Genomic DNA, 14,283 nt, shown 5'->3' on the forward strand with positions numbered 1-14,283 from the left:
TCAGCTGATTCTTTCCCAGGCCTTCCTCATTTCTCTGTGGAGCCGCAGCACATGTCTCTAGTAGCCAATGTGTCCCTGAGCCTGAGCTGCGTGGCCCATGGACCTCCGGAGCCGGTCAGACTCATCTGGCTGCAGGACGGAGCTCCTCTCAACTCGCTGTCAGACGCGGTGGCTCTGTCACCCTCCACACTCAACCTCACAGGTATCATCTTTCACTCTCTGTTATCTCAGCATGTACACAGCTTAGTCTGGCCCATTAAAGCATGCAGCCTCGATCAACTCATCACTTTGCGCCATGTTGTGGTCAAGACCACCTAAACTGAGACCAAGTCATGACCAAGACCAGAGAGTATCAAGACCGAGACTAGACCAAGACTTTGAGGGGTTGTGACAGTGCGAGTCCCACACTGCACGACACAAACCATAGGGACTCCTCGCATTGATCTTAAAGATCCACGTTGCCATAAAAACAACCACAGAAAACAAATGAAGATTCCTTCACCTCTTTTATTGCCATATATGAAACTAGGAAACCTAAGGAATCCATTGGTACCAACCATGTCATACTAGCTTGTCGCGAAGGAGCTAAATAACACTCCAAACTTTTGTCAAAGAAAAACTGGCATGGCCATTTTCAAAGGGGTCCCTTGACCTCTGACCTCAAGATATGTGAATGAAAATGGGCTCTATGGGTATCCACAATTGAACCCCTTTACAGACATGCCCACTTTATGATAATCACATGCAGTTTGGGGCAAGTCATAGTCAAGTCAGCACACTGACACACTGACAGCTGTTGTTGCCTGTTGGGCTGCAGTTTGCCATGTTATGATTTGAGCATATTAATTTATGCTAAATGCAGTACGTGTGAGGGTTTCTGGACAATATTTGTCATTGTTTTGTGTTGTTAATTGATTTCCAGTAATAAATATATACATACATGTGCATAATGCAGCATATTTGCCCACTCCCATGTTGATAAGAGTATTGATTACCTGACAAATCTCCCTTTAAGGTACATTTTGGACAGATAAAAAATGTGTGATTCATTTGTGATTAATTGCGATGAACTGTGGACAATCATGCGATTAATCCTGAATAAATATTTTAATCAATTGACAGCCCTAATATATATATATACTGTATATATACACACACACAACAATACAATTAGTGACATCCCTGCATTTGTGGTCTTGACTGGACTTGAAATAAAAAATCCTGAGTTCTCTTTGTCTGAGACCGAGACAAGACCGAGTAAAGATTTGTTGATTCCGAGACGAGAGCGAGAACTTCAAAAAATTGATCTTGAGACCAGTCTCGAGTACGACAACACTGCTTTGCACTGATGCAGCCCAACCTCCAGCGACCAGTAACACAGTCTGGGACTGTATTTGTTAATTGTTTAGTCTATAAAATGTGAAATCAAATACAAAAAAAATGCTCAAAACATTTTGGCAAGGTGAAGGAAAATTGTTTTTTCAGTCCAAAACAAAAACAAAATGTACAATTAGATAAAATACAAAAATATACATTTTTAAAGTTTGAACCAGAACATTTTTGCCATTTTTGCATGATAACCGAGCTCATCGGTTATCAAAATGATTGATAATTTCCGCCAAATGGATTAATTGGCTGCTCAATTCAGCACTGCATTAGTCGAGTAAGAAGTCGCTGTCAGCAGCTCGTGGCCATAAGTAGCAACGTTTTAGAATTACTAGAAACAAGACAATCTCAAAATCATTGGTTTTAATTTAATCTACTTAGACTGATTATAACGTATGGCTTCAAAAGCTACACTGCAACTATCTTCTCTAGTTTCAAAGGCTTTCAACCCCTCTCCTCCGGGGCTTACAACAAAACCACCAAATAAGCCCTCCCCTCCCCAGAGAGAGAGAGAGCGGGCTGGCTGGCATCGGGCCAGCGGATCCATTGAGGACGTGCCTTGTGGTTGTGCGGTTGATGAGCGAAGGCAGAGTGGCAGGCACAAGAGGGCCTATGGGGGGGGGGGGGGGGGGGGGGGAATAGATGGGCAGAGGACGTCGGGAGATAAAAGAAAGAAGGAGAGAAAGGAAGAGGCTTCTGTTGCTGCTTGAATGCGAACCACAGCTGCCTGCCAGATAGTGTTTAGTCCAGTAGTAGGAGGACAGGAAGAGCAGGCTGAGTCAGACGGAGGGATGGAGGGAGGGAGGAGCAGTCGGTGGAAGGATCTGGTTTGACTCATCGGAGCCGGCTGGCTGGTGCTGACCGGGGCCCGTTTGACAGTAACTTACACTCACATCTCTGGAATGGAGAGCTGCTGGCAGACCACAGGTCCAAACATAAATAATCTTACTGTTCTGTAGGCCCATAAAGAGAAATGGCACGAAGTGAATTCCAACCATTAAGAAATCAAGGGCGACACATCTCCCAGTAACTTCCAGTCTGAGGTAGTTTCCATCCACATCTGATGGACAGTGTAGGAACCAAAGCTCTTTGTAGGCCTGGTCCACCAGTTTTAGGGCAGAAAGCACTTAAACAACTTAAATTAAGTCTTATTATAGTGTATGGTATTTGGTTTCAAGTCCTTTATGAGGTCGATAACCAACAGACATCAGCAGGGACTTGGTATCATCCTGGTGATGCTCTTAGAGAATTGAAGCTCATTTACAGAAGGTCAGGTGACTGACTTGGACCAGTCAAGTATATTCAGTTGTTTGGCTCTATGTGTAGGATCACTGCAGATTGTTAAGGTTAGGCATTGATCTTGAATAGTTAAAGTTGGGATAGGTCGTTGGGCAGCGAGTCTCGTGCGAGTTTTTGCAAGTTTTGGCAAATCTCAGATCAGATTTCATGGTCTGTGGGCTCCCTTCTAGACACAACCAGCCGGCGACTCTTACCTAATGGTGCTAACAGCGAACAGTGAAAACAGCAGCAACAGCACTTAACACATAGCTAACAGTGTTAACCTGGGATGTGTCCTCAGCTGTAACCACCGTATGACAGCAGTGCAGAGCGGCGGCCGTGAGCTAGCCAGTGGGGCACGCTCACATGCACTAACATGCACTAAAAGCACACGCGGCTACATGTCAACAAGCTCTGATTACAACACATTCAGAGGGAGAGCGACTTCATTCTCTGCTCAGGTAGACGTTACTCCTCAATATCTTTACATAGCAAATTGTTGTTCGGTGCTATATTAATGCTCTGGATATTATATAGAGAACCTTTAAACTTGTTGTCATTGTTTCAAGTCCAATAAGTGCTAAAATGTTCAAGTCATTCATCCATCAAAATTCCTAATAAATAACAAATTTAATTGTTGATGGGCAGACAAAACTAGCAATTTGAAGACATCACCTCATGGAATGTGGGTATTTTTCACTACTTTGTAACATTTTACAGTCTTGAAAATTATTAATCAAGAATGGAAATAATATTAGCTGCCGCCTCAAATCCAATATGTTGGAGTTAGGGCTGTCAATCGAATAAAATATTTTTTCGCGATTAATCGCAAATGAATCACACATTATATAATCTGTTCAAAATGTACCTTAAAGAGAGATTTGTCAAGTATGTAATGCTCTTATCAACATTGGGAGTGGGCAAATATGCTTGCTTTATGCAAATGTACGTATATATTTATTATTTGAAATCAATTAACAACACAAAACAATGACAAATATTGTCCAGAAACCCTCATAGGTACTGCATTTAGCATAAAAACATATTCTCAAATCATAATTCATGGCAAACATGTGATTATCATAAAGTGGGCATGTCTGTAAAGGGGAGACTTGTGGGCACCGATAGAACCCATTTTCATTCACATATCTTGAGGTCACAGGTCAATGGCCATGCCAGTTTTACCTCGCCAAAATTTAGCGTAACTTTGGAGCGTTATTTGGCCTCCTTCGCTACAAGCTAGTATGACATGGTTGGTACCAGTGGATTCCGTAGGTTTTTTGTAGTTTAATATGGTGCCAGCTTTAAAACTGAGCCCGCTACAACCTAATAATCGCAGATTGCGTTAATGTGTTAAAGAATTTAGTGGCGTATTTTGCGTAATAACGCGTTATTATCGCACTAACTTTGACATCCCTCGCTGGAGTGCATATACAAAACAATGAAAAGCACAGTGAGTCACAGTCCTAATAATTCCTGACCAAGATAAAGGAAGCAGCAGGACTATCCTCTGTCATTCCCAGCCATTAACACTGTCGGTCAATACCGAGATGCTCAGGAGTTCTACCTAGTGACCGATTATGACACTTTCAGCTGATCAGAGGATGTTGTGTTGCGGTTTGCTGAATGGGGAAGGAAGGATACAGAAAAGGGCGAGTGGCGCAATTTGGAGATGGCCTGATGAGCAGTTCATTCCCCCACAGCCAGTGGTCATCCCTTACCCCCTCCCTCCCTCCCCTTTCCTCTCTCACAAACCCCCGCTTCACCCAGCGAGGATCGCACCCCCTGTTCTTTTTCTGGCCGCAACACAATGGAGGCATGGTGCCATCAGCGCAGAGCGACACACAGCCGCGGTTCTGTGCGAGTCTCAGTATTGTGGCTGATTGACAATGTGACGGGGTGTTAGATAACCAGGGGTAAAACTCAAATGTCACATGTTTCAGTATGTGTGTGTGTGTGTGTAGGCCCCGTGTTGTGTTGTGGTATGACTCGAGTGTGTTGTGAGCACGCCGCTGTGAGTCACTTTGTGAGAGGAGTCATTCTCTGTTGGATGTGTGTCACAGTGTTTTGCCCCCTTCACTTCAGAGGAGCCCCAGCCTCTTGAAGGCAGCAGCAGCAGCTCAGCCTTTTACACCTGGACCTCAACACCACCGCTCTCTTTGTTCTCAAAACTACACTGCAAAAAAAATTTCACGCTGCAGGCATGAAGAGCCACAATCACGCCGTCTTCAGGCAAAAATTCCATTCTAGTTAAGACTTTGGTCCCAACTACAACAGCTAGGCCCAAATATGGTTGAAGGATTTGTAGATGCCAGATTACAAATAATGTTTCAACCGTATTTAACGGTAAGAAATAATTGAAATTCTGTTGAAGTAACAGTTATAAACATTAAACAGTTGTAACTCATATGCCTTCAAACCCTTTTCAACAAAATGCGACAGAGTTTTAACCTTTTGACTTGCAAATCACCAAATCGGTGCTCGCTGTGCATATATGAATTGATTATTTTCAATAAGTTTTATAACATAGCTGGATTTTAAGTATAAGTTTTGAAACATGTGCGGCTCAAGGACTTGCATCAAAGGGGCAGCGTGTGGGATTTGGCGGCATCTAGTGGTGAAGTTGCAGATTGCAACCGACTGAAACTTCTCCAAGCGTGTAGGAGAACTACGGTGTTTCTGCTAATGAATCCCCTTAAATGTTTTGCACATCACACAAGCTGCGAGTATGACAGCTGTGAGTACTTACAATAGCCATGTTCATTGTTTATGTTCATTATGATAATCTTTGGGGAGTGGCTTTGGAGGCCTCAAGGGATGGACTGTCAGTGTTGCCGACTTGGTGACTTTCTCTCTAGATTTAGGGACGCTTGGAGCTAGTGCTGCTACTTTCATTGGAAAAGAGTTGGCAACACTGGGCTGGGTTATTCAGTTGGATAATTAAAAGTAAATCTAGTGTACTCTTGCGAGTTTCTCAGCATTACCAACCCTAGCTTTAAGCTGACACGGGCGCTGTATTCAAATTGAGCGTGATAAGTCTGACACATGAGAAGGTGTCAGATAGAGGGGTTCCAGAAACTTTACCGGACAAACTTTTTAACCTTTAAAACACCACGACTAGTCTGATTTTGTTGAAATGCCAGAAATATTCTGTTCAATGTGCAGGGCCAATCTCTCAGAAATGTACTTTGACATCAACAAACACGTACTAACCCTGAAACTAATCACAATACTGTTGACAGAGAGATCCCGTTACCTTATGGAAACTATTACCCTCACATTATTATTCTCACTTCAGTTTGAACTTTCACACCGTTTTCTCACATCAACATTAAGTGCAACTCAGCATGCTGAGCAAGGAGTCTTGGTTTTAAAAGCCCCTGAATGTTCCCGCTTCACAAGCACATGTTGTTTCGTTTTTCCCGTCCAGGTTTGAACAGGACCAGCACTTTTTCTTGTGAGGCCCATAACCGCAAAGGTGTGGCCACCTCTGGATCTGGTACCATCACTGGTAGGTGTCACACTGTGGACTTACAAGCATTTCTGACCCTTATAACTGATAATTGCATAATTCCTTGTGGCTATATCTTTATTTTGTATATGTCTTTTTGTGCCTCTCTTTAGTTCTCCCATCCCAGCCTCACAACCTGAGAGCTGTGGAGATCACTCCGACCAGCGTCCGGTTATCGTGGCAGCCTGGTTTTGGAGGCGACTACCCAATAATCCGTTGCTCTGTTCAGGTGAGACAACATGAGATACCACAACTAGCTGAGAAAACTAGTCACTGCTGACTGTGTGACCTGCGTGTTAAACAAATACATCACTCTCCCTCTATTATGTGTGTGATTCTGCAGACCAGAGCTGTACCTCTTGCAGGCCTGATTTTAAAGAAAAGAGAACTTGCTTTTCTTTTCTTCTCTTAACTCATCCTCTACCCCTCCCTGCTTTATTCGTGTACCCGTGGATCAGGTTTCACTCTGGGAAAGTGGCCTCCTGGACTAATCTTGTGTAGCACCACTCCCTCTTTCTCTGTGTCTCTCTGCCACTATCCTGCTCTGTGGCCATTCCAGCTCGTAGCTGAGAGGAGGAACATTTTCTCCTGGAGAAGGGAGCAGCGCAGCACCACCCCTAAACGTCTGGTTCTAATAAAGCTGCCCCTCATACCTCTCGCTGTTCTTGCCCCCCCTCCCCCTCCCTTCCCCCCCTCAGCCCTCCCTCACCCCCACGGGGGAACAAGGCGAGGGGCCGGCTTCGGCAGAATGGGGCAAAAATCTGAATTTAACGGTCCATTGTTTGGCGAAGAGAAACGTGGAAAAAAAAAGCTGCAGAGTAGAGAGCAGAAAGATGTTACTGTTCTCCACAAAGGAAGTCAGACAGACAGAAAGAAACAAAGGAAGACAAAAAGAAGGAAAGAAAGAAAGTCAGTTAAAGCAAACAGGAAAAGACAGTGACAGCAGGTATTGTGGGCCTGAGCCATACAAGGGGAATGCGGGCTGACTCAGAGCTGAGCTGTACAATTAGATTAAACACTTGTTTACAGGCTGGACGGTGATTCATCGAGTCACGAATGACTCGCTCTCTCTCACACACATTCATACAGTCGCCATTCATACCACTTAATATGCTTTGGAATCACACCACCTAACTCACGTCACGCCATAAGGAAAAAAAAAAACTCCCACCCAGCTAGTTACAGTATATGACCTCTCACTGTCAAAGCAGAGCACCTGTTGTACACACTGTGTTTGTGTGTGTCTGCTCATTTGGTCTATCATTTCTCGGTTTTACTGTAAAGCCCGCCCTGTGAAGTGCAGCCAGCAGCCTGCAAGAGCCGCCTGATAATGAACAACGCACCAGAATAATGGTGGTCCAGACTGGCAGCTTTAATGTGGTTTCTCAGATTGCTGCAATGAAGCATTTTTTTCCTGCCTTGTGTTCCTCTTTAAACGTGTTTACCACAGAGAGTTCGCAGAGTCAGCAGCTTTCTGCCTGGGATTTTTGAGTCGATGGGTTCTGCTTTCGGTGCACCTCACTGAGCCGGGGTCACGTTCAAAACAGCAGTGAAGCAGATTTTACACCATGTTTGGTGATTAAACGCTTAATGACCATCCCCCACCACCGTTATGCACGTACTCCAACCTCCCATCTTTTTCTTCCACAGTACCTCATACCAGTTACTGTGCACATAGAGGAAAATTATAACAGAAAAACTACTTCAACATATTTTTGATAACAGAAACAGGAATTCTAAGATTCTCTATACTGTAAACTTAAATAACTTTTAGTCATTTAAAGGGGACATATCATGAAAAACTCACTCATGTTCACTCATTTGGGTATCTGGAGTGCCTACCAACCCACAAACTGTGAAATAAGACAACCCAGTCAGTTTTTTGTGGGCTAATATATCAATATTATAGGTATATCGTGATATGAGACTAGATATCGTCTTAGATTTTGGATATCGTAATATGGCAAAAGTGTTGTCTTTTCTTGGTTTTAAATGCTGCATTACAGTGAAGTGATGTCATTTTCTGAACTTTTACACCTTATATCCTTTTATTCTATCCATATTACTGATAATTATTTATCAAAAATCTAATTTTGTAGATATTTTGTTGAAGCACCAGTAGTAAACCCTACAATATTGTCTTAATATCGATAGAGGTATTTGGTCAAAAATGTCGTTGCTCTACACTTTTTTTTGGCTTTACTTAAAATTCCAAATATGTTGGAAGTGATTTCTCCACCAATTCTTCAGTTCTTCTACTACTCTATATGCTTAAAAAAACAAAAAACAAAAAAACAGCGTCCTCTTCCTGTTTGTGCCATAAAGCAATAAAACAGATTGCCCTCATGATCTGGCCACACAATCTAAAATCCAGTGTAAAGGCAGGTAGAAGTTGTCAATCTCCTTAGCAGAATATATTTTTTATTCTAATGTGTCAAAGCGGTAAATAAAAATAGTGTGTTTTCTGAATGTTCCAGGCCAAACACTCAGGAAAGCCCTTTGCAGCGGGCCCAGATAAGATGATCCACAACCAGAATGTGAACATCCCACCGGCCACGCACCTCATCGGGGACCTGGAGCCCCACAGCCTCTACGCCGTCAGGGTGGCCTGTCACAGCAGCCAGGGCCCGTCCGACTGGTCGCCTTGGGTGGATCTACGCACCAAAGAAGGAGGTGAGGCCTCCAAGTGAGGAGATGTTTGTTTTCACCCTGAATGTGTGCATCAGGTCACCTCCTCTGAAGGGAGTCAAGGTCGAAGCTGTGTTATCTGGCTACTGATGGAGTCCAAGTCTCCTCCCTCTGCTGCTGTGTACTGTAACCAGAGCGGGGCAGATGATACGCTGCTGCTAGCAGGCACAGCTGAGCCGCTTTTAAGGGTGTTTTGGTCCGTACCAAGGATCATTCTATTGAACTATGAAGTATAATGTTGTCTAATGGACGTACTATTAGAATGAAACTATTTATTTTTTTAATGCTAAAAATAGCAGGTCTTACAAAGTGGGAAGACTCAGTCAAGTCTTTAGTGTTCAGAGGCAAGTTGCAACTCTTTTAGCTGCAGTTATAATGATGCAGCATTTGAACATGTCAAAGCTGTGTTAGTGTTTTACAAACCAAAGACAAGTAACTTAATGCATAGGCCAAAAAAATTAGATATGAAAGATGACTGTTGCTTTCTTATTGATTTTTTATTATTTTCAGATTATACTTCAAAGTTGTGACTGAAGTCTAACTTAAAGGAGAACTTTGGTATTTTTTTAACCTGCAAAATGTTCCCATGTTTTTTGTCTAACTAACTAATGGGGACAATAATTTCTGAAATTGATCAAGTATTGAGGGAGAACGCTGCAGCTGCCAGCCACTAAACAGGCTGCAATGTAATCCTTTGGGGCAACTTCTCACCGTCAGTTTACGTTCACTAAAACTACTTGTTTTGGACATTGACAGGCTCAGATTGTTATAAGAAGTGTCTGACAACTTTATGGAAAGGACCCTACAGAGAAATTTAAATTGTTTTTGTTGTGTTTTTTCTACCTTCTTGCTTGATCCGGTCTGTGTGTTATCGCGTGTCTCGCTCAAGGAGGAGTCTCGTTGTGAAATCTCGCTGCCTCGTCCACATTGTCGGAATCATCTGAATATTCAGCCGTGACATTGAAAATCTTTTAGATAACACTAAAATACGCTTTCTGTACTCCAACACAACAAACTCTGACCCTGGTGTCCCGTGGCACTCCTCTCTTCAACTTTCACTCACATTTCCACCATTGTATTCCAGCAACAAGTCACATAACACAATAACAAACAGGAAGCGAAAGGTAATAAAAAACGTTTCATTTCTCTTTAGGGTCCTTTGCATAATGTTGTCAGACAATTGTAATAACAATCTGAGCCTGTCAGTGGCTAAAACAAGCACTTTTAGTGGACGTAAACTGACGGTGCCAGCTTGCCCCAAGCAATTACATAACAGCTCATTGGCTCGGCTGCCGGCTGCACCTTTATTCCTCAATACTGGACCAATTTCAGAAATTGTTGTGCCTATTAGTCACTTAGACACAAAAACATCAAAATAAGGTCCAGGTTGAAAAATACCAAAGTTACCCTTTAAGTCTAAGATCTACAGATTTGACATTAACTCTTTTATTTTTTTGGCTCAGGCAGTGCTGTGAGTGTCTTGGACTGCAGCTGTGTTCTGATGATCTCTTATGTTTGAAGTTTTCTATCTTGCCTCAAATTCAAGCTGCCATTGGCTCCAAAAAAGCCATCTGCAGTGGCCTCTGGGCTGCTATAGTCACATTCATGAGTGTTTGACAGCTTAGTGAAAGATAGTGAAATGCCTAAAGGGATACTCTTAAAGGAACAGTGTGTAGCATTTAGGTGGATCTATTGGCAGAAATGGAATATAATATTAAGAGGTATGTTTTCTTTAGTGTATAATCACCTGATAATAATAATCGTTGTGTTTTCGTTACCTTAGAATGAGCCGTTTATCCATGTTGCACTGCCATGTTTCTACAGTAGCCCAGAATGGAAAAACCAAACTAACTTTATTAGTTTTTCCTCGATAAGGTTACTCGCCCCCATCTCACTCTCTTGCTTCACCACTCACTTCCCACGTACGTTCTCTACGCAATGGCTCTGCTCCAGATAGCTCTAAGATAGGGCCATTCGTGTTTTCACGTCGGCCACCGTAGCTCTCCAACATGATTGACACACAGGAGAGGCTTCAGTTGATCTCACCTCACCGCCAGATCCTACAAACTGGACCTTTAATTATCATGGACACAATATTGGTTATTTAAAAGATATTTTTCGCCTAATGGACACATTTTTTTCTGCTGTCTACTGCTTTTCGGCATGATTCTGTACAATAACAAGGAGTCAGAGAATCGAGTTACAGTGCACTGTTAGTCATAATATTCCTTCCTGTGCCCCCGTCTGTGTTTATGAAGAACACCAGACACGAGTCACTGTACCTCTACAAGCTTTCAAATGTAAACTCTTGAGGTAGAAGGCTGACTGGTATTGAAGGGACAGAGTCGATGGAGAGAGAGGGAGGGAGGGAGGGAGGGAGGGAGGACGTCAGATTCTCCTGAAAGGCTTCAGTTAGGTCGCAGTGCTCTGTCCAAACTGCAACGCTGGGCTGCTGCGTGTTTGACTTTAAACCGAGGTGGGATTTTCCATGCCAGCTCATGCTGCCTCTATCCCTGGATGAACGGGAATGGAAACAGCGTAGTGTACACTAAGAGGAGAGATATGCCACAGGAGGGATGGTGGGGGCTTTCCATAATGGAAGATGCTCATAATCTTCAACATTTCTCATAAACAGGAAAATGGAGAAGTAGTGAAATGTTACTGTAAAGGAGAAGGACAAAAAAGTGGTTTTGAGAGGCTATGGCTACAGTCAGGATTTTCAAGTTTCACTTCTTTATTCAACAGAGTTATTAGTTATGTTTCCGTGGAAAAAATCCTTCGTTTTGCCAATTTATGTAGTTTCTCTTTGGCCAATATTGTTTCATCTCCATCAGCTCTCTCTCTCTGCACTTGTCCTAATGAGTCATAAGATAAGATTCAGCTAGTGGTCAGAGATGGCTCCAGAGCGCTGGAGGTCAAAGGGAGTGAGAGAATAAAGGGGAGAGGTAGACTGCTCACAGCTTAGCCATATTTTCCACATCTCTTTCGCTCTCTCTCTCTTTGGTTTCAGTGCTGTAAGCTGGGACAAAACTCCCATAATGCTCTGCTGAGTCTTTCTTTCTTGCGTTTCTTTCTGCTCCATTTGTTTCTCATTAAGAAATTGCGCAGTGTGCTTCACTATCTCTTTACATGTGTCATCCTGGCACAGACAGCCCCTTTTCTGTCTCCTCCTTAATTCTCAAGTTTTTCACTTCATTACCGACTCTTCTCCTGCCAGCTCTTTTTTCTTCTTCTCATATCCATCCTTCGTTTCCCTCGAGCAGACGGGGCTCTCATTTTGTCGCAATAGTCTTTTCCGACCTCAAATCCTACAAACAGCACCGAGGAATTTGTTTCCTGCATCAAACAAGCAAACAACACGTTTTTTGTTTTTTTTCTGAATCTTTCAACTTCTCTCCTTCATGTCTCATTTCCCCCCCAGTTTTTTGACCTCAGATGACCTGTGATTTCCCCCTCCAGAGCACACAGCTAGGCACTGTGGGAAAAAACAAAAAGAGGGGTTGATGGTGGGAGAAGGCAGGGAATGGATAGACGAGCAGGGGAACGAGGGAAGGGGGCGCTTTGAGAAAACACTCATTTAGCTATTTTCCCAAAGCCCACTATTTTCCCCGGAGGATGAGAGAGAGGCGGGATGGGGTGGGGGTCTGATTGGTGGGAGAGGAAGTGAGACGACCCATGTCACCCCATAATCCTAAAGCTGCAATATGATTATGTTTTACATATGTTTTCCTTTCACATCCTAAAATATCTCCAGAAATGCAACTTTCCAAAAAGCAAACAAAAAATGGTCTAAAAGCGGGTGTGGCAACACATACCAGCTTTTATTGTGTACTTTCCACATAGTTTGTTACACTGAGAAGGCAACAAAGGGCCCCCTGATTTACTCTACATATCTGTCTATACATCTAAAGTGAGCAAAAGTAATCCAGAGTTACTGGAAACCCAAACTCACTGTCCTGATGGAAGTGAGTCATGACGATGTGGCACAGCACATACACGTGTCACATTTAATCCTGTTTAAAGAGGACATATGAAAAACTCACTGTTTTAATTCTTGTGCACATACATCTGGGTATCTGGAGTGCCTACCAACCCACAAACTGTGAAATAAGACTTTTTGGGGGCTGTCTAGATCAGAAAACATGTGATTCAACAAGCCAATCAGATGTGGCTCCCCTTCGTATGTACATTTTTTCCCCAATGATGCCAAAAATATACTGCCGACTGCCGCTTTAAAGCATGTAAACATGTTCTAGTAGAAACCCAAAATACAAGCATGAACCTTAAAATGAGCATGATGTGTCCCTTTTAATACTGCTGCCAGCAAAAATGCAAAGGACTCTACTTGCTAAAGACAGACAACAGTCTGTTCCGCCATAAAAGTTTAAACGATGTGGATGTGACATTTCTGATGACACTAACATTCGTGCTCTGACTGATCTGGGAAACATGTTTCCTGTGAAGTGCTGAGCTTGTTTTCATTTATGGAGGAACAGACTGCCGATCCCAGGGTTAGGAGTCAGTTTTTTGGCTTAAGGATGACCCTTTTCCATCCACGCATTGACCCACGCAGAGACTGAGATGAAGCGTACAGAGAGAGAGAGAAACAGCCTCCGAACCGTGTTTAACCAAGCATGGTGATCCGACGCTGCCTCTTCCATAGCAGCATGAAACAGGATGTGAAACAGTAGTCTGCCATGGATGCAGATGTGAACCTCTTCTGCTGTGAACTAATTGTGGCTCGCAAATGTTTGTTTCTCGGTCTCTTGCCAAGCCCGGACTGCTTTCATGTGGAAGACAAAGGAACAACACAAGACTTTTTCTCTCTCTCTGTAGTTTCTGCATTTCAGAAAATGACACTAGCACACATCTAGTTTTTTTGGTTTTCTTTTTGAAAACTCCCCAAATTTCTCAACTAGACATTTTTTTTTCCCTCCTCCTCCATAAAGTTTTTCGTCAACATCTCATGAACTCATAGGCATTACCACAGAGGGGGGCAGCGAGGGAGAAGAAAACTTGGAAAGAAGGAGATGGAATCATGTTGGATGGAAGACAGGGAGAGAGTAAGAGATGAAGGAGAAAGGGAGAGGCAGCAAAGAGGTGGAGAAGAGCGACAGATGACGGATCATAGGTGGAGACGAACTGCTGGAACCAGCTTGACTCAGAGGTTGTTTTTGTTGCCGCTGGCAGGCAGAACGGGGACCGCATGTGGAAACAATCATCCGCCAAACGCTTCCTGATAACATCATCCATATAGGCTGGGCCATGTTTCCCAAACTCACACTGACTTGGTGTATGTGTGGGTGTGTGTGGGTGTGTGTGTGGGTGTGTGTGTGTGCAGTTAGTTTGTGTGACTTTGTAAGCCTGCAGAGAGAGTGAGAAGCAAAGACAAAGAGAGCCTTAACTCAAACGGCAACAAA

General features: G+C 43.2%; 1 protein-coding gene across 1 annotated transcript in view; it reads left to right on the plus strand.

Moving 5' to 3' along the window:
* Positions 1-14,283, plus strand: part of axl (AXL receptor tyrosine kinase) — a 43,589-nt gene that overhangs the window by 8,870 nt on the left and 20,436 nt on the right. Inside the window, exons 4-7 of the mRNA XM_074640184.1 lie at positions 20-202; positions 6,095-6,175; positions 6,289-6,404; positions 8,653-8,848. Coding sequence (XP_074496285.1) covers positions 20-202; positions 6,095-6,175; positions 6,289-6,404; positions 8,653-8,848 — 576 coding nt within the window. The remainder of the gene's footprint in view (positions 1-19; positions 203-6,094; positions 6,176-6,288; positions 6,405-8,652; positions 8,849-14,283) is intronic.

The sequence above is a fragment of the Sebastes fasciatus genome, chromosome 7, assembly GCF_043250625.1.
Source record: "Sebastes fasciatus isolate fSebFas1 chromosome 7, fSebFas1.pri, whole genome shotgun sequence".
NCBI classification, from domain to species: Eukaryota; Metazoa; Chordata; class Actinopteri; order Perciformes; family Sebastidae; genus Sebastes; species Sebastes fasciatus.